General features: G+C 36.8%; 1 protein-coding gene across 1 annotated transcript in view; it reads left to right on the top strand.

Annotated features, from left to right (window-relative positions):
• KYNU (kynureninase) overlaps positions 1–19504 on the top strand; it is a 102122-nt gene that overhangs the window by 12518 nt on the left and 70100 nt on the right. The window contains exon 3 of the mRNA XM_004674682.1: positions 11759–11841. Coding sequence (XP_004674739.1) covers positions 11759–11841 — 83 coding nt within the window. The remainder of the gene's footprint in view (positions 1–11758; positions 11842–19504) is intronic.

Raw genomic sequence — 19504 nt, 5'->3', positions numbered from 1 at the left:
GAATGAATTTGAACTTTAGAGTTTCTTTCCTTGCCTCTTGGATATTCGTTAAGCAAGGTAGTGCATTTTCATACTCAAAACATTTCAAAAAATTGGTGCCTTGCTACCCTGTTTATGTTTTTACAAGTATATTACTTTGCTAAGGGACTGGTTGATTATTTTCAAAACTTCAAAGTTCAATCCCAGGAAAGTACCTATCTGTACCCTTCCTTTCAATTTTTTTCCTTTCAATTTTGAAACAATCCTTTCAATTTTGGTATCTTGTGATAATAGAAAATTATATAACTTTAAATCCTACTACCCATTTTTCACTGGACACATGATTCACAAAAGAAGTTAATTTTAATACTTCAAGCAATGCAAGCTAAATTTAAAAAAAAATCTGAGAAGAATGTTAGGTAGCTAGCTTTTTTATTTTTAAAGATTTATTTATTTATGCATTCAAGGACTGGGGTGCAGGTCAGAGGTGGAAGGGGTAAGAGGATTCACCAGAGACAGAGTAGGGAGCAGAACAGGCAGGTTGATTGCTGAGGGGAGCAGAGGGTGGGTCAGGAGTGGTCTGCCACACCATTATGGGTCACCTCTCTGGCTGGGGATCGAACTCATGGTGCAGTGGCTGTTGATAGCCTCATAGTGCTGTGCTTTAACCTGTTGTGCCACCAGGGAGGGCCCTGTGTTTTGTTTTTTTTTGTTTGTTTGTTTGTTTTTTTAATTTAGTTTTGCTTTCATGGTGGTGGCCCAGTCAATATCATGGTACTGTCAGTTCTCTGAGATCAGTAGTGTTGCAGATTCCTGGTTATAGTCCTGTTTTCTCCTATAATAGTCCTCAACTTTGACCTCAAAAATGTTTGTTCATTATTTGCTTGACCTTAAAAATGTAGATTCCCACTCTGGTCTTTTCTAGTAACGGTTTTGTTGGAAAGGACTTTAACTTATATTCTAATGATTGGGGTCCTACAATTTAAGTGACAAAAGGCAAATTAGAAGGAAAACTTCATTTCACAGCTATGGAAAAACTCTCAACAAGGAGTGATTTACCAATCAGACAAAGGGAGGGGTTTATATACCAGCTTAACACATTGGTGTTATACTACCAATTGGGATCTATGTAAATTTGTTAGAAATTTTCATCCTAACGATAATGGTCAATATCCTTTTTGACTTGCAACTCCCTGAGTTAATATCTCAGGTAGTAAGAGTCCTGCCTCCTCTCAGGGTAGGTCAATAACAGCTATATTTTGGAAGGATCTACTTGACATAATATTTCTTTCTTTGGCTGTAGTTTGTGCACATGTGTTTAGTTTAAAGTAATCTATGCACTTTGGTGAGCTTTTGGTAGCTTCAGTTCCACTTCTATTGCTTTTGTTTTTGTACTAAAGTTCCTTTCCAATAATTAGTTTGCTTTTAGATGAAGAGCCTTCCATTATTGTGGTATTGACTTTAGCTCATGGTGGTGATCTTCCATGTCCTTATATTTTATGACCCATTACTATACCTACTACAAAATAAACCATCACTGTTCATAATGGAACCAGACCTTATAAATATGGTTATCATCTTAGATTACTTAGTCTAAAGCAAAGGCAAGAATAGCGGCATAGTTAAAAATGTTTAGGATCCAAGTGATTCCTTCTAGAACTTCAAATTATTTAAGGCAAAACTGTGAAAATAAAACACCTGTGCATGTGATTTGAAATACCATTGCCATTTTCCAATTCAATTTTTCACTGTATATGATTTCTACAGTAAATTAATAACATTTAATTACCAGCAAAATGATGCTATAACAATAAGCAACAATATCAATACTTGAACTTTGTGGGTGTGCAGAATGGGTAGACAGTAAGCTAAATGAACTCTTTGAAAACATTGTATATAAAACAATCAAATATTTACTAATGACTCAAATAATCTAAAGGGGAATAATGTGGTAATAATCATAATGATACATTTCAACTAGTAGGAAAGATAGACCATCCCTAAGGCACATATTGTGAGTTAAAAAGCATACATGATCGTTCTAATATACAGTCTCAGTATTTTAGTTACTCTGCATTGTCAAATTGTTTAGATAAATTGTGTCTTTTCCAAAGGAGCAAAAATTTACTGCAATTGTGTTATTATTGAGATTCTTCTAAAAGCTGTGACATTTTAGGTATGATTATTTAAAGAGAGAACAGTCCACAGAATTACTTTGTAGGAACAAACCACCTCTTTCACAGTGACCAACTTTACATGGCAATATGTGTGCAGAGAGGACTCTGTGGAAATTCATAGGAAAAGAGAAGTGAATCTAAGCAGATTCTGCAGTCTCTTTCATTTTCATTTTCAAAAAGAAAAGAGTACTCAATAGGGGGGGAAAGGTTTTCATTTTACTCTCCTAAGGCCCATAATTGAACCTATGAAATAAACTGGCAATATGCAGATTAATAGAAGAAAGGCATAAAATTTTATTAATTATTTAATTGAATTTTCAGCTTTATTTTGTAGGTGAATGTAATGTTTATTTATTCTTTGTGTGTGTGTGGTAACTTTGGTTTACCTTGCTGATTGTATTCTGAAAGGATAAAATTTCCCATTTATAAGATTATATGTATGAGAGCACATATAAAAATACCAATTACTGAAAAAAGCTGTACAATTTTAGCACTTACATACCTATGTATGTTTATCACATTGTAGACCGCGATCTTTAAACTTGTTTTGACAGAATTTATATAGGTGCCAGCTTATAATTTACCCTCCAGAGGTGAAACAAGCAATCTCTTGACTTGTATGAAAATTTTGGCCATGTATACAAATTGTAAGAAGTAGTTATTTTACCAATATTTGTAAAGATGCAACTTTTTAGATGACACACACCTTTAATAACTTCATTTTTAAATAGATTAGGTTATAGTTTGTTACACCTGATGTTTTGATATACTTTGATAGACCTCAAGGAGCCAGTTGTAACCATCACAGAAGACCTAGAATTGAAAACAATATTTTTTTAAGCAGAGGAAAACTAGAAATGTTTAAACCTTTGTTTTTAGCCAAACCAGTCAGGGAACCAGTTTCCCTGAAACAAAGGAACCTTTTATTTACAAACCAAGATGGGAAGAAAGAAACTCACTTACCCCTGGCTGGGTGGTGGTGGACATACCAATAATCTCAGCATTGGAGCAAAGGTTCCAGGCAACTGCTAGCTGAGAATAATGGGGAGTCCCATAGCTGTCAGGCAGGGTGTTTATGCCTTTTGGGTTAATGATCAAGGTCAAAGCTAGAATTACAAAAGTGAGTCAGAGAGAGCCCAGAGTTTGAAGTAATGGAGGGAGCAGACCCCATAATGAGGAAAGGAAAATATTTGCTTTGAGGCAGGGAGATCTGAGGAGGGGAGATCTGCCTGAACAAGAAAAGGCTGTATGGGTTATTAGCTACTTATAGTTCCCTGACTTGTAGTTGATTACAATGGCAAAGGCAACCATGAAAGGTGTGGGCCCAGTTAGGGAAGAGCAGTAGATAAGAGGTTGTAGAAAGTAGGTCCAGGTCTCAATTTTAATCCTAAGAGGTAGAGAGCCACAGGGTGGACATATGGAATGCTTAGTACAGGTCCCTATACTGTTGCATCCTTTGTCCTCCTGTTGGCAGGACTAGAGCTAACCTGGTTTGCACACCAATTTATCCTCTTATGGGAGTCTTCTAGAAAGTAGCAGCTGGCCCTAATGGCCTCTTACATGGCTGACTGTGCCCACTATTTTTGTGGCAAGAATGAGACCTGGTTTGAGAATAAAACTCGGGAGCTAGCACTCTTTCCAAGGTAGAGTGGGAATGATCTCTCTCAACTGAGAAAGATCAGCAAGGTAATGTTGTAAAGAGAGAGGCATGAGGCAGGCATTCAGCCAGTCAGGCCTGGGGCAACTGGAAGGCTGCTTCTGCACATTTTAGGATTCACTAAAGAGCATCCTTGGCCTGAACCCCTCAGTCCATGCAGGGCAGCCAGGCAGTCACTGAACCAACTCTACTCAGAGAAAGTGAGGTCTGTGGAGTAAGAAGAGATCACTCTTCTCCTCTCTCTCAAAGAGAGGCACCAGGGATGAGAGCGCAATAGAAAGAAAGCCTGGACATAAGGAATTTCAGCCCGCTTCCCTTTATGCTGTAAAAGTTACCTAAATCTTGTAACACTGAATATGAGAGAGTCCCATTTTCAGGACAATTGGAACTTTTATGCAGAGCATATTGCACCAGGCTGTATTGCAGTGAACTATTAGCCTCTTTGGTCAGATATCAGATTTTAGATCTAATGAGCCTATCTATGTGCATTAGGAGGCACCCCAGGGGAGTTGATTGATCTGATTTCGAACATACCACCCCCACAGGTGAAATCAGACTGCCGGTGGATCAGAATTAGTTAGGACTAGAAGTATGAGTTTGTGAGAATGAACAGTGTGCTGATCAGCTCACAGATACCCAGGCAAAGATGTCCAAGGGAAAGAGCCAGAATCCTGGGTCTGACACTTGGGGTCTGAACAGATTTCACACTAGATCAGCCATGGGACATGTCCACAGTGATTAGTTGTGTCACCCAAAGCACCCCGTCCAGACAGGACATCTCCTGAAAGACAGTGAGGGTGTGTGGGGTGAGGATAAGAGGACCAAAGACAATGGGAAACAAAATAGGTGGGTCTACTGAAATACACTGCTGAGGGGAGCAGAGATCTAGACAGGAGATCTAGACAGCAGAGATCTAGACATCTGCAGTGCCACAAGTATCACCTCCCTGACAGAGGATCAAATTCTCATAGCAGTGGCTGGCAATAGCTTGATAGCACAAAGACTTTAACCTCTGTGCCACCAGGGAGATCCTAAAAGGGGAACGTGAGTGTGGCTTCTTCTGCCGTTCTTCAGAATTGATAAAGAAGTGCTGCATAGTATCCCATAAAGATTTTCATGGCAGGTGTTGGATAATCATCAATTTAGTTCCAGGAAAAGTAAAAAAGATGATATCATTAAGGGCAACCATGAAATATTAATGTTTACTTATCTTGGGGGAGCGGGCTATAAAACAAGACAACTATTCATTTTGTAGTATGGTTATAGTTCTATTTCAAAAATGATCCATATTTCTTTTGAATTGTTTTGCCCTCAAATATAACCATCTGTTATTCAAATAGCAGAATAGGGTTGATTTGGAAATAAACAATAAATCTGAGGGCTGATTAGAAGGCACAATCAAGGAAGATCCACTTGTACTTCTCTGATTCTGACTGTAACAGCTTTCTGAATGACCCCAATAGTGTTAGAGTCCAAGAAATGCCGAGACACAGAACCGATGCAAAAGACAAGTACAAGCCTTTATTGCTAGTCCGGGCTAGGGTCCGATCCCCGGAGTGTACCGACACAGCGGTCTCGCCCAGACGGGATGGACCCCGAGCCTCTGAACAGAGGGTCTTATATAGTGAAATTTGCGGGCTGGGAAATTTCCAAACTATGTAGTCCATTAGGATGAGTCACTCTCGGACCCTCCTTTGTGCAGGTGGTAACTGCAAGTAATGTCCTGCTGGTGCCTGGACTTCTGATAACATCCAGGGCCTCTGATAACATCCAGTTAAGTTTTCAAGCAATGTCCTGCTGGTACCTGGGCTTCTGATAACATCCAGAGCCCTTGACAACACCCTGTTAGCTTTTAACCACAAGCAACATTCCTATATTTTAACAATAGGACCTTCAATTCTGCTGCTAGTGGGAACAGCATCACCTCCCAGGGCACACACAGGCATACTGGGTCCCTGTAGTTTGCTGATTTGCAAGAGTGGGTACTCTTTCTAGCCTCCCAACCACATTTGAACAGTGTTCTGAATATTAATGCTCACACTTCCTAATTAGATTTTAGGTCATGAAATTTAATTTTGAGTAAAGAATGCTCCAAAGACATCTTGGAGAATGCCCCCCTCAGGGTGATGATTTATTCTAGGGTTGTGAGTTAATCTCCCATGCTCTCTTTTCTTTTCTTGCATTTGTAAAACACTATGTTGCAACTATTTTAAGCAGTTTTGAATACCTGATTTTTTTTTCCCTTAAGTCTATTGTATATGTTTTAAGTGCCCTGTAATCAGCATCTACTGTTTTTTTTTTTAAGGTTTATTTATTTATTCATATGGAACTGGGGTACAGACCAGAGATGTGGAGGGTGAGAGGATTCACCAGAGACAGAGAAGGGAGCAGAACAGGCAGATCGACGAAGTACACTGCTGAGGGGAGCAGCGGGCGGGTCAGGAGAGGTCTGCCACACCATGTGGTCACCTCCCGGACAGGCTGGAATTGAACTCATGTGGAAGTGGCTTTAGCTTCTTAGTGCTGTGCTTTAACCCGCTGTGCCACCAGGGAGGGTCCAGCAGCATCTACTGTTTTTAATGAAAGGCCACTTTACTGTGAGTTTATTCAGGTAACACTTTCTAAATACATTTCACTGCCCCCTATTAGTATACTGACATAATGAAGAATCACACTTTTTAAAAAAAGGGAGAGCCAGAAATCATTGTGGGGGAAAAAATGTATCCTTAAAGATTATTACAATGGTGTCTACCAGAGTGAGAAGTAGGTGGCATAGTATTCTCAGTTATAAATTCTCTGAGGCAGAACATAGAATTTTACTACTTAAATGTAATAAGATGCATTGTGCTATCAGCTAAGGCCAATGGAAATCTATGTGATTAAAATAAGAAAGGATTCAAGTATCTGCCTGTAACTATCACTTTAATGATAATGATTTTTGTCTTTAGCATTTATATTGGAAGTCAAGAAAGAGAGGAGCTGCTGGCAATTTAATAATAATATGAATAATAATAGCTAACAATTGCCCTTCCTTCCTTGTTAGTTCTTTCAATCTATGTTTACCCACAGTCTTCCTTCTTCATTATAGCTTATATAGCATTTATTAGTTTAAAAATTGTGTTATAAGCCATATCCTGATGAAGGTGTTATCAGGCAACCACAATATGAAATGGGTTGCCTGGATGTAGGTCCTCATGAGCTTAAAAGAGACTTAAAGCAAGACTCAACTGCAGGCATACACAAAAGGGTTAATTTACCAAAAAAGGGGGAATGAATAATAAATAGCTCAAGGAGTAAGGGAGGGAGATAAATTGGTGAATATATCCTACCAATTCCCACTGAGTTACAACCCCAATAGAACCCTGAAAGCCAGCAAAAGACAGGAAACCCCCACATCTGGTTAAATACCTACCTGACTACTTAACTCCATCCTCCATTTTCAGCAATCCTCCTTAGGTGATAAGGGCATTATGGAATTTGTAGTTCTTGGTGTCTTGGATCTCTTTGGTCTGGGGTAGGGTGGAGTCCATAAAACCTGTGTTTGTGGAGTTTGCTTAGAACATCTTTTCCCCCAGCAAGGGGAGTTCTGTTTTATATTTTCATTGGGAAAGAGAATTAGACAAGGGGTACTAAGTACCATGCCCTTATATGTGTTATTTGTATTTCATAGCAATCCTTGAAATTACATAGTTACCCATTTTCTTTTACAAAAAGTGAGAAATTAGGTCCAATAAACATCTAGTAAGTGTATGTTCACTAAAATAAAATTCTGAATTGTGGTTAGAAAAAATGTTTATTAGATAATTAAAGTGCGTATTTAAACCTGGAAAGCAATTCTATAGATTTCACTCTGTGTGAACTGTTCCAACAATCACAAGTTTGAATATGTTAGCCAGCAGATTGAGGGGCCCTAGACCCCCAAACTTGTATAGCCTGCATTGATTGTGCCATCCACTGCATAAAGACATACTCTCAATGTATGAGACCTTTATTTATTCATAATATTTATACTTTATTTATGCACACAAGAACTGGGGTGTAGGCCAAAGGTGCAGGGGTAGGGTGAGAGGATTCACCAGAGACAGAGACAGAGTGGGGAGCAGAGTAGGTGTGGATCTCATGAAATACACTGCTGAGGGGAGCAGAGACAAGACAGTAGAGGTCTGCTGTGCCATTTGGGTCAGCTCCCTGGCTGAGGATCGAACTTGTATCTCAGTGGCTGGGAATATCTTGATAGTGCTGAGACTTTAAACCTTGCACCACCACGGAGGCCCATGCATGAGACCTTTAACAGACAAAGAGTTTTACAACAATTAGTGTATATAGCAAGAAGAAGAAAGAATTTAGTTAAAATATTTTCCCATGAAACACCTCAATTACCCATCCCCTCGTGGATAAATCCCAACCAAAAAGGATAGGACCTGGGCTACTGAGACCCGAAAGCCTGCCACAATTCTAAGGCTCCTTCAGATGAGGACCCCTAGGAATAGGGCAGAAAGGGCCTGACAGGAAAAAGAGCAAGATCATAATTAAAGTCAAATAAAGCCTGCTATTGTTTGCTTCTCATGTGTCTCTCATCCACGTTTCTGTCTCTTTGAAGTGTTTCTAACCATGTTCCCCAAGTTTCTAAGACAGAAGTAAGTGTGGCTTCTTCTCATGTCTCTCTGCTCCATGTGCCTCCTCGAAGTCTTGAGTTTGTTCTTCCTTCTTCTTCTGGCTGCTCAGCTCCACCCTTCCTGGGTTGGGGGCAGGGAAGCTGGAACTTTCTTTTCTGTGTTATCATACTGATATAAATACCATTTACGTGTACAGGAACAGTGAGTCATTGATCTCAAAACTGCCATTCGTCTCCTCAGGGGGCTTTTGCTCTTCATCTATAGGGTTCGATCTTTTCATTTATTAAGGTATAATTTTTAACCCAAATAAATGTGCAAGTTGTGGCAACCTAATATCAGGATGAAACCAGAGGTGCAGTGGTGAAATAATTCACTGGAGACAGTGGAGAACCAAAAAGGCATATTTACTGAAATACCCCTGCAAGGGAGCAAAGGGTAAGTCAAGAGATATACCCCTGCATAAGAAGAAAGATTTGAGGTTTTCTTTCAACTCTGCTTTCACACACAGGCTTTCTTACTTGTGGTGCCAGTTTGCCTCAGTTATCTCCTGGGGTGTCTGGTTTGGTGTTGGCCTTTGACATACACTGGGCCCTGGCCCTTCCGCTTTCCTGAAGCTGCACTGGTCCATCATAAGTATGGCCCACTTCCCATGGCAGCCTTACCCCTTCCCTTATCTATCAAGCTTACCAAACTTACCTGCTAGGCAAGAAGCCATGGGGGCTTAGTTTTTAACCATATAAAATGGTTAAGCATTTTAACTTTGGCAGATCTGTTGTTTACATACTGAAGAAAGGAAATTTTATGAGATTTAATCACTTACCTGATTTTGAAAGAATGTACTACAATAATGAAAAGACTAAGTATCCATTATTTAAATTGTCTTTATCTGACTTGTTGGTCATTAGTAGGGGAGAGGGCTCTTTAGGAGTGTGGTTTCCCCCAAACACCAAAGTACTGTATGGTGATTTCAAAGAATAGGACAGAGACTGTTCTGACTTTTAAAGCCTGTTCAGGTGGCTTTATTCTTTGTCTGCTAGATCAGGGACTCAAGTGTGCAGGAGGAGTCCCAGAGGTGAGGAATCCCAGAGAAATCACAGTATGTTCTCCAGTAGTCACATAACCAACAGTGACCTGGAACATGTTTGTATGAGGTGATGAAAACCAATTGTTATATATGCAATATTGATAGCAAGAAATGAGGTTCAGTGGAGGTATTAACATCCAGAAAATCAGTAAAGACAAAGAAGCAGGATTCTATTACTCCTATTTGCTCATTGCTCTGCAAAAAAGGAAAAATAATTTTATTTCTGTTCATCAGAGTTCTTCTTTGAGACTGCAATATATAAAAAAGACAGATTAACAAGAGGAAAAAAAAATGGAAGTATGCTAACATAAAGTGCTTCATACATACATAGGAGATGCCCAGGGAAAAATGAGAACCCAGCCAAGGAGACTTAGAATTCAGGATTAAATACCACCTTAATTGGGAAAGGACAGTAGACCTTTTAGGGGACAATACATGATTTTCCAAAAAGATGAATGGATTTTTAGAAGAATACATAGGAGATATCATAGTTTATGACAAAGTCCATCTCCTTTCCTGTGACAAGAATCAGTCTGACTCGGTTGATGAAAGTACTCAGAAGAGGATTAACAAGTGTTGTCAATTAACTTATTTTGGTCATTCTATCTTTAGGCACATAGAGGAGTTCAGTGAGAGCCTCTCTCCCTGCGTTTGCTGTTTTTCAAGTGCCTGTCACTAGAGACAGTCAACATATCACAGCAGCATACTTTTGGGTAGTGTGTTCTGCCCAATACCCTTCACCTCTACGAGCAGGTTACTAGCTCACCACTACCAACTTACTGAATTTCAGAGCAGATTCAAACCCAGGTTGCGAGGGGTAAGGGATGGACAAAAGTGCGTGAAGTGGTTAAAAGGCACAAACTTCCAGTTATAAAAGAAATAATGTTTACTATAATGAATGCTGCACATTTGAAAACTACTAATTTTAAGTTTTCCTTTTATGCATACATACACATATATTTTTTTATTTTTTTCTTTTTATCATTCCTCATTGTGCACATTTTTTCATCTCAGTTGTAATTCCCATGGACTTCACAGCAATTCACTCAAGTGCCATCACCATAGTCTCATGTGCTCTTCCTGCCTCAATTTTGATGCTGTTCTTCTCTCCACCCCCATAGAATGACTCTGGTTTGTAGTTGCTTGTTGATTTTCATTATTGCTTTACTACAATTGCTTTTTTTCCCCCTCTCATCTCATACACTCACTCCTGCTATGAGTGAAACCATCTGCTATTTTCTTTTTTCTTTCTGGCTTATTTCACTAAGCATGATCCCTTCCGGCTCCAGGAAAAAATGTTATGACTTTGTATGATAATTAATGTTAGCTAGAAGTATTAAGCTGATCATTTTTTAATATATGCATATATTGAGACATTATGTTTTATACCTGAAACTAATACAATGTTGCACGCCAGCTATATTTTCACTGGGGAAAAATATAAGAAGTTTGCATAATAAAAAAAAAGCACATATGCATTCCTTTCTTCAAAGTTTATGGTGCTTAGGTTCTTAAATAATTAAGAGCAACCTAATTCAAAGTTTCAGTATACACAATTGTAACAGTAGATATCATTTTCTCTTTGATCCTTTGTTTAATTTTTTTTCTGTACTTTTCAAATACACTTGCTTTATTTGGTATAACCTAAGAGTTCATGTTTTCTTGTGCATATTTCTGTTATGCCTACTGTAATATCAGAATACTAAAATTGAGTTGAAATATGATAGATAAAATGCTTACAAAGTAGGGCAAGATGTAGCATTTACTTTGATTATTGCTATTTCATTATCTACTTAAAATATCATCATGTAGGTAGTCTCTTTCGTCCACAGCTATTTAATTTACAGATTGCAGCTATATTTTAAAATTCAATTTATAATTACTTAAATATCTAGCCTCAAAAATGTAAGTAAGCTTTGGTATAGGCACTACTATATGCTAGAGTTAGAGCATTTTCAAATAGTACTGAAAATTTCAAGACAGAAAAAAATTAGCATCTGAGACTCCAGGCAGAAAAATCAAGAATAGTATATGGATAATCTTCCCTGACACCCCAGTAAAGTTGACAAATTTTAAAATGTGAAATTGAAAAATAGAGTCCTCAAGTATTACTTTTGGCTTTGAAAAGGCATATTTTTAAGCAATCACTAAAACATGACAAAGACTTATTGAGGAATGTACACACACATGCACATACACACTCATATGCAGCAACTAAGCATGTGTGTGTCCCTTTTAATTTCAGGGGTGCCTATGGTCATGAGACAGGGAAACGGCCTTGGATTACTGGAGATGAGACTATTGTAGGCCTCATGACTGACATTGTAGGTAAGTACCAAATGAATTTGTTGGAACGCAACTACACAGATAATTACTTTTTATTTTAAATATAGACTATACATTCAAAATCTTATTGATAAACATGCTGATTTTATATTTTATCCCATTATGGCTAACAAAGGTAAGCATGTCTTTAATTTAAACCTGTTTGCCATGAAGAACAGAGAATACAAGGTATTTTTTTTCTTACATATTCTAAGACCAATATTTACTTTCAATGAAAAATACATGTATTTATTGACAGTTAAACCAATTTCATAAAAAGCAACTTAAACAATGAACTACATGTGCTAAAGATTTAAAAGACTGTGTTGGTTACATTTTCAATAAAATTATAATGGTCAATTTAAAGTTATACTGATTGAAAAATACTATAATCGATGCTGTTTTTGGTCTACAGGTGTGTCCTAAAGTTAACTACTTGAATGTATTCAAGTAGTTTTTAGATGATACAGGTGTTTATGTGTGTGTGTGTAAATACATACATATATATATATATATATATATATATATAAGACATTGGATATTCAGAATTCTCTGAAATTTTATAAAGAAATTCTTTTATAAATTCTATACAAATTTTAGATTATTGAAAAATTAATGATATTGAGCAGGTTGGAATAGTGTGACTTGGAAGTATTTGATGTCATAGGAAAACCCCAGCTACCAAAATGCTTTTGAAAGCTTCATTCACTTATTGGCAAGCATAAAAATTTATATTTATTGCTTCATCCTAATTATGTCTTGGCTGGTAATCAAAATCAACTTGAGCTCAGTGAGAAATTAAAAGAGAGCAGGAGAAACAGAAGTTACAGAAAAAATTATGCCAATTGGCAAATTATTAAAATTTGGGGAATATCACTTTTAGTCAAAATTATTGAACCTTTGCTATATATCAGGATTTATGGTGGCCACTGATGGTAGTCATGGACTTCCATACAAAGACATGTAAAATTAATATATATGCACATCATCATATAATACAAAGAAAATAAAATTAATCATTGGTGTTGGTGCTTCTAAAGAGACAATTTCCAGTAAATGATGGACTTTGAACACATGAAATTTAGTATTTTTTTCTCTGGGATAGCATTGAAAAACTCTTACTAGAACTAGGAAAAAAAAAACAAACTTAGAAGTGTGAGCCCAAAGGACAAATAGAATGGCTAAGGAGACAGGAGTTGAACAAGGTAGATGAACAGGCAACTGCCTTTACTTAAAAAAAAAAATAAAATAAAAGGTAACATTCTTAATCTTACAATTTTGAAAAATAGCAAGTCACTCACTTCACACTGCAAATCCTTCAAAAGCTTGGGCAACACTCCTCATAGTCACCTCTAGAAGTGGAAATGAAGATAGGATAGGATCAGAGACATTGTTTGAAAGTTTCTGTCTGAAGTACAGTTGGAATTTCAGTATACTTTATCCATTCCATGCTGCCAGGCAAATCTCCCCTACTATCAGGGTCTGTGGTGAGGGAGAATAAGGGGTTAAGAGAGTGTACATGCTATACTTGTAGCCTCAAGTTCTGAGAACACAATACCATATACTAGGTGACTTGACTACCAAAAATCTATTTTGTCAAAGTCCAGCTTGGAAACTTGAAACAGGCGCTCTCAAGGATGGTTTCTGTTTTGGTCTAGCTTTCAGATTTGTGGCTGGCTACCTTCCAGGTCCTTACTGTGGCCTTTCCTTTGTACACACTCAGAAAGTGTGCAAACTATTCTTCCCTCATACAAAGACACCGATGGTTTTGAATTTGACCTCATTTCATCTTTATTACTCTCTTATAGGCTTATCTCGAAAATATAGTCACTCTGAGGGTTAGGACTTCAACAAATGAATTTTGAGAGGGCACAGTTCAATCTACAATTTATCCCATACTAGAAACAAAATATTTAAATAAATATTTATCCACTTCTGCTTTGATTAACTCTAGGTATTCAGACAGTTACAAGAAAGTCTTTGTAATGTTTGGGCAACCTAAAGATTCTTACTTGAGTTTTCCCAGTACAATTGTCCATTTAGGTCACCTTATGACAAATCCTACCATAGGCACAAGCAAGCTAATACAGCCCACAAAGTATAAGTAGGTATAAGACTTAAAAAAAAAAATTATTTATGCATACAGAACTGGGGTATAGGCCAGAGGTGCAGGGGCAGAGTCTTCACCAGAGACAGAGCAGAGAGCAGAACAGGCAGATTGATGAAGTACATTGCTGAGGGGAGCAGTGGGCAAGACAGGATGATAGGTATGCCACTTGTGAATATCACCTCCCTGGTAGCAGATCAAACTCGCACGGAAGCAGCTGAGACTACCTTGCAGTGCTGCATCCTAATCCGTTGCGCCACGAGGGAGGGCCAGGACGTATATTTTAAAGATTTATTTATTTATGCATTCAGAGCTGGGGTATAGGCCAAAGGTGTAGGGGCGGTGAGAGGATTCTCCAGAGACAGAATGGGGAATAGAACAGGCAGACTGATGAAGTACACTGCTGAGGAAAGCTGCAGGTGGTCAGGAGAGATCTGCCTTGCCATGTGGATCACCTCCAGGGAGGGTGGGGATCAAATTCATGCTGAAGTGGCTTTAGCTTCTTAGCCACTGTGCCACCAGCGAGGGCCCAAGTAAAAGGCTTTTAAGGAAAGTCTTTTTTTGGTTTATGAACAATATGGATATGTTGCCTATTCAAAAAGTTAAAACAAAATTCACTGAATGATTGCTGGCAAAACAAGCTTTATGTCCTAGTAGTCAATACTTAGTAATCATCTCACTACACAAATTTCAGTCTGTTTTATGTGGTTTCTGGAATCAGAATGTTGACTTCTGGTTTAAGATAACAGGCTAAGTACAATCTGAAAATATTCCTTTCTTTTTCAAGCACAGAGAACCACAAGAAACACAAGACAGAAAATTACAAACCTATACCAGCACTAACAAAAGCTAAACAGAAATATCTGTAGATCAGAAACATAACCATTACTTGAGAAAGAAGCAGTTAGAAGCCTGAGGTGTAATATCTGGGGAGCAGGACCTGCAGTCAGACTGAGTGTAGGGTCTGAACCCAGACTTTCACATAGAGCCCCCAGGCAAACATTTACAGTTCTAGAAGTCCAGTTTGGAACCCAGACCAGAAGTTTGCTCAGCTATAGAGCACAGAAATGAAAAACCCCTGCCATACCAGTTAGGTTCCTGGAAACACAGAGTATTTGGTCAGGCTTCTCAGAATGATCTACAGATCTATAGGAGGATATATTCTGAGGGAATGAACAATTCTGTTCATGTTTAGCTCATAAAGTTATTTTAAATACATATTAATATTTTCAATTGTGTTCATTTTTAAACTAAAAATATATTCACTCAAATCTCTAAAAGGTACAAAAACCTGGAGAGGGGTGGACAAGATTGTGTGTTTTCCTGATCCTTGGATACATTTTCTTCATTAGTTTTGCTGGTTTTTTTTTTTTTTTCAAACTCTGTTCTAAAGAGAAATTAGAATATTTATATATAGTCTAGGGAGTGGTAAAGTGAGACTATTGAGCTTTATTTATGAAGCCAGGAAACACTGCAACAAGATTTCCTTTAGCCATTTACAAATTTATAAATCTGTTGCCACTTCTTAAAAGTGCAAGGGTTTGTACATACATATATGTCATAATGATCATTGTTACTTCAAACCTGCAACCTATCACTGTAATTACTAAGAAAAGTGGGGGAATGCATTATACTCATTTTTGTTTAGAAAACAAAAGGAATTGAACTTTAAACGACTGTTTATTAACTAATTTCAAGGTATTTTATTTGACTTTCAAATACCATGCAAAGCTATAATATGTATGGAAAACTTTCTTTTATTATTATTATTATTTTAATGGCAGGTGTATTAGCAAAAGGAGAAAGAAAAAGAGAGTACCTGCAGTCACAGGTAGACAGGAGAGATGCCTCTTTTAATATTTAGTATGCTTGTCCTTGAATGTTAATTTAATTAGAGGAACTTAGTCCATATAATATGGTATATAGAAGACCCAAATATTTGTATTTGGCAAAATCAGTTTTATAGATCTGAAACTCAGGAAGTCTTAAAGTCTTCCTGAAGTCTCAAGTATTGAATGAGAAGTGCATTGTCATATTTCCTTTGAAGTATTGCCAGAATGAAGATGACCTTTAGTTTAATTATTTGTTTATTAAATGTTTACTTTATCAGTTCTATTTGTACATTTTTTTGTTATTGACCAAAATTTATGGTCAATAAATTTTGCCTCTAGTATCATTCTTAGTAATATTTTGTATTACTGACTTTTTGTAATATTTTTAATGTCTGGCATTTTTTTTAATTTCAGAAGCTATTCTGAAATTTAAAAAATGTAGTTTTAGCTTAGAAAGTTTCTTAATTAAGATTGAAAAATAAATGAATTAACCTTTAGTAGAAGTAGATTCTTTAAAAAGATGGGTATAGTCTTGTCTTTTTTTCACATATGCAACACAGAGTCTCATTTTGCCTCTGTCACTATGAAGTTCTGAGAAAACTTGGTTGAGTTTGAAGCTGCAAAAGCATTTTATAGCTCCTAATTTGTTCCTCATTTGCATAGTTTATACTCTTGCTATTTTTTTAATCATTTTTCTTCACAATGTAATAGAAGAAGCCTTGAATTCCATTTTGGGAGTAGATGTGACATAAATCACAAAATAATTAAAATAATTATGCAGTAACTACAGTAAAGAGCAGCAGAAGTCAAAATTATTTTTGCTACTTGCTAGGCTATGTAAAAGCGCCATGAGCAAACAGAAAAGTTGTATATTTGAGTTTATGATTGAATTTTCCAGGTTCTTAAAACCGCAGCCTTTATTCTACCATAAAATTTCTCAAAAAGAGTAACAGGAGGATAATAAAAATTATTATGTGTACAAATTGATAGAGTGGATAGAGAAGAAAGACAATGAACCACCATATTTATTCAGAGACACAGAAAAGAAACTTCAGATGAGGAGAAAAACTATTAATAAAACATTTTATATAGAGCCAACAATTCTGCGAAACATGGAATAACTTTCCTTATAATTAATGTCATATTATCAAGATGCTAGAAATAGAATTGCTGAAGAATATTATTAGTATTATTATTAAGCCTATTTCTCCCTGGGTACATAAAAGTCACAAAGGATTAGAGACATGCATTTGAGTTTATAAAAATCTTGTAATGTGAACATAAATTTGCTTTATGAAACTTGTGGTTGACCCTCAGAGAAGCAATAATCCCTAGAACCTCTCTCCACATAGTTATGTATCCTCAGCTGTGTACTATTCAATGCTAAAGGGCATGGGAATTTGTTACTTGAAAATGGGGTGTAAAGTTTTTGTATTTAGCCCAACTATAGATCTAACAAGATCCCCAAAAATAGTTGTATCTGCTTAATAAAATATACAGAATGTGGCATGGCAGCTATGAAATATATCAAGAACCGTGTTATCAAATGCTAAACAGCTTGGAGCCCTGTCATCCTTAATTTGCAAAACATTTGAAGGTAAATTAGGGTTAGAAAGATGCAGAGGAAAGTTTTAAGTGAATATTGGATTTTCTGGGAGTGGATGATGTAGACACTAGTTCAAAATGTAATCTTGAACAATAACTTTGATTTGTATTTTTTTATCATTGTCAGATTTTGTCTTGTACTTCCCATCTGTGAGACATTAAGCAAGTTTATTCATCTCAGAATGTCAGTTTCCTCGTCGATAAAATTTGGAAAATCAAAGTAGTTATCAGTTACTGTGAATACTGTTTCAAGTGACAGGTTTAGAAGTGTTGACAGATAGTAATGGCTCCATACATGTTAACTTGCCAGGCATTGAGTGAGAAAGGAAGTAGTGCTTGAATTTAACTAAATTTCACCTTCTGGAAAAGCAAATATGTGTTCAAAAATAAACAAACAGTAAAGTGCTCTTGAAGTGATAGCACTGACTCACACTCATCTCAGATGAAGTGACATAAAACTTGGTACTTAACTACAGTAGATGTTCTAAAGTAATGATACTTTCAAAGACTAATAAACTCAATGAAAGTTTTAAAATTTTACCCCCACCCCCGATATCTGTAGTTTTCATGTTTCAACATCAATCCAAAATAAGTTCTTAGGTAAAAGATAAGCAACAAAGAAAACTCAATGGAATTGCCGATGGATTGTTAAAAATGGATGTTCTTATGGAATACTGATGATTCTGAACTATCTCAGAAGAACAATGCTGGTTTCAGAAGTAAAAATTTACACCCAAAGATAGGCCAATTAGGTATAGTAGTAGTAAACATCTGTCTATTTTTGTGACTCTTTGATGTTGAGCAAGCTTGATTGTTTCCAGTGCCTTTAGGAGATGTTGGAAAGAACCATTTGTGTCAGTGTTCTGAAACTTTCACATTAGCACCATCTGCATATAGACATGTGTATGCATGGCACATACTGAACAGACTGACCCTGTCCTTGATAGAGTTCAGAACCAGGTAAGGAGGGCATTTTGTGAAGTGCTTGGTTTAATTTAATTTAAAGTGTTCCAAATCTTTGGACAGACAAATGATTCAAATTGGTGAAGGATTGTTTACAAAGAATTGATCCAAGTATTAGTGTGTTCTGAAAGGAGGGGGTGGAAAGCCCAATGTCAAGTGTATGCTTGGGTTAATTCAGACTAGAATATCTAGAATATAAGTTCAAATGCATGTCTCTAATCCTTCATCATCTTCCCACAAGAAAAAAAAAATGTTGATCCAAAGTGAACTGCACTGTTTGAGGAACTGAACTTTCAGAGGGATCCATTTTCATTTATATATATATATATATATATATATATATATATATATATATATATATATATATATATATATATATATATATATATATATATATATATTTAAACAGCAGGTTTAATAGAAAAGGGACAGAACAGTAAAAGACACTTGAATAGACATAAGCAGGGCAGGAAGAGCTGCCCCCAAAGGGGCAGGTTTGCTGTGAGGCCTGCATGGCTGCAAGCCAGGCCAGTGACTTTGAGTGGTGGGGGGATTGCCCCAGCTGAGGGAGGTCAGTATAAAGAAGCCCCAGCATGGCACAGGCCACTGGCAGGCAGGAGGCTGCTGCCTTGTCGAGGGAGGAGGAGCTATATAGGGACAGATGGGCAGAGGACTGCTGTCTCCATTGTCATTTTAATCTGAAAATAATCATTGGCAAAAATAGGCTGTCTGTGCTTCTATAGAAAATTTCTGCCTCCTTCCATAATTCCCTCATTTCTTTGTCTTCATTTTGTGAAAATTTGTACTTTCTACTCCTTTTTTTTTCATTACATTCCTTCAAAGATTTCCTCTTCTAATAATTCTGATCTTTCTTTCTATTAATCGTCCCTCTTTTTCTCCTCCTACTCTCCTGCTAAATATTTTTCATTGAAATAGTTTTCAGAAAATGTGTATTTCTAAGAGAACTTCAAGATAATAAATAACTTAGGTAATGTTTTATTTTAGAAATGACAGCAAAAATTCATACCATAATGCAAAGCAATAAATATAATAAGCTGTCAGCATTTTTTTTTAAAGATTTATTTATTTATACAGAACTGGGGTACAGGCCAGAGATGCAGAGGGTGAGAGGATTCACCAGAGACAGAGTGGGGCACAG

Source organism: Condylura cristata, unplaced genomic scaffold, assembly GCF_000260355.1.
Source record: "Condylura cristata isolate star-nosed mole 26May11 unplaced genomic scaffold, ConCri1.0 scaffold00002, whole genome shotgun sequence".
Classification (NCBI taxonomy): Eukaryota; Metazoa; Chordata; class Mammalia; order Eulipotyphla; family Talpidae; genus Condylura; species Condylura cristata.
The sequence above is the reverse complement of the archived record's forward strand: the minus strand, read 5'-3'. Positions and strand labels throughout refer to the sequence as shown.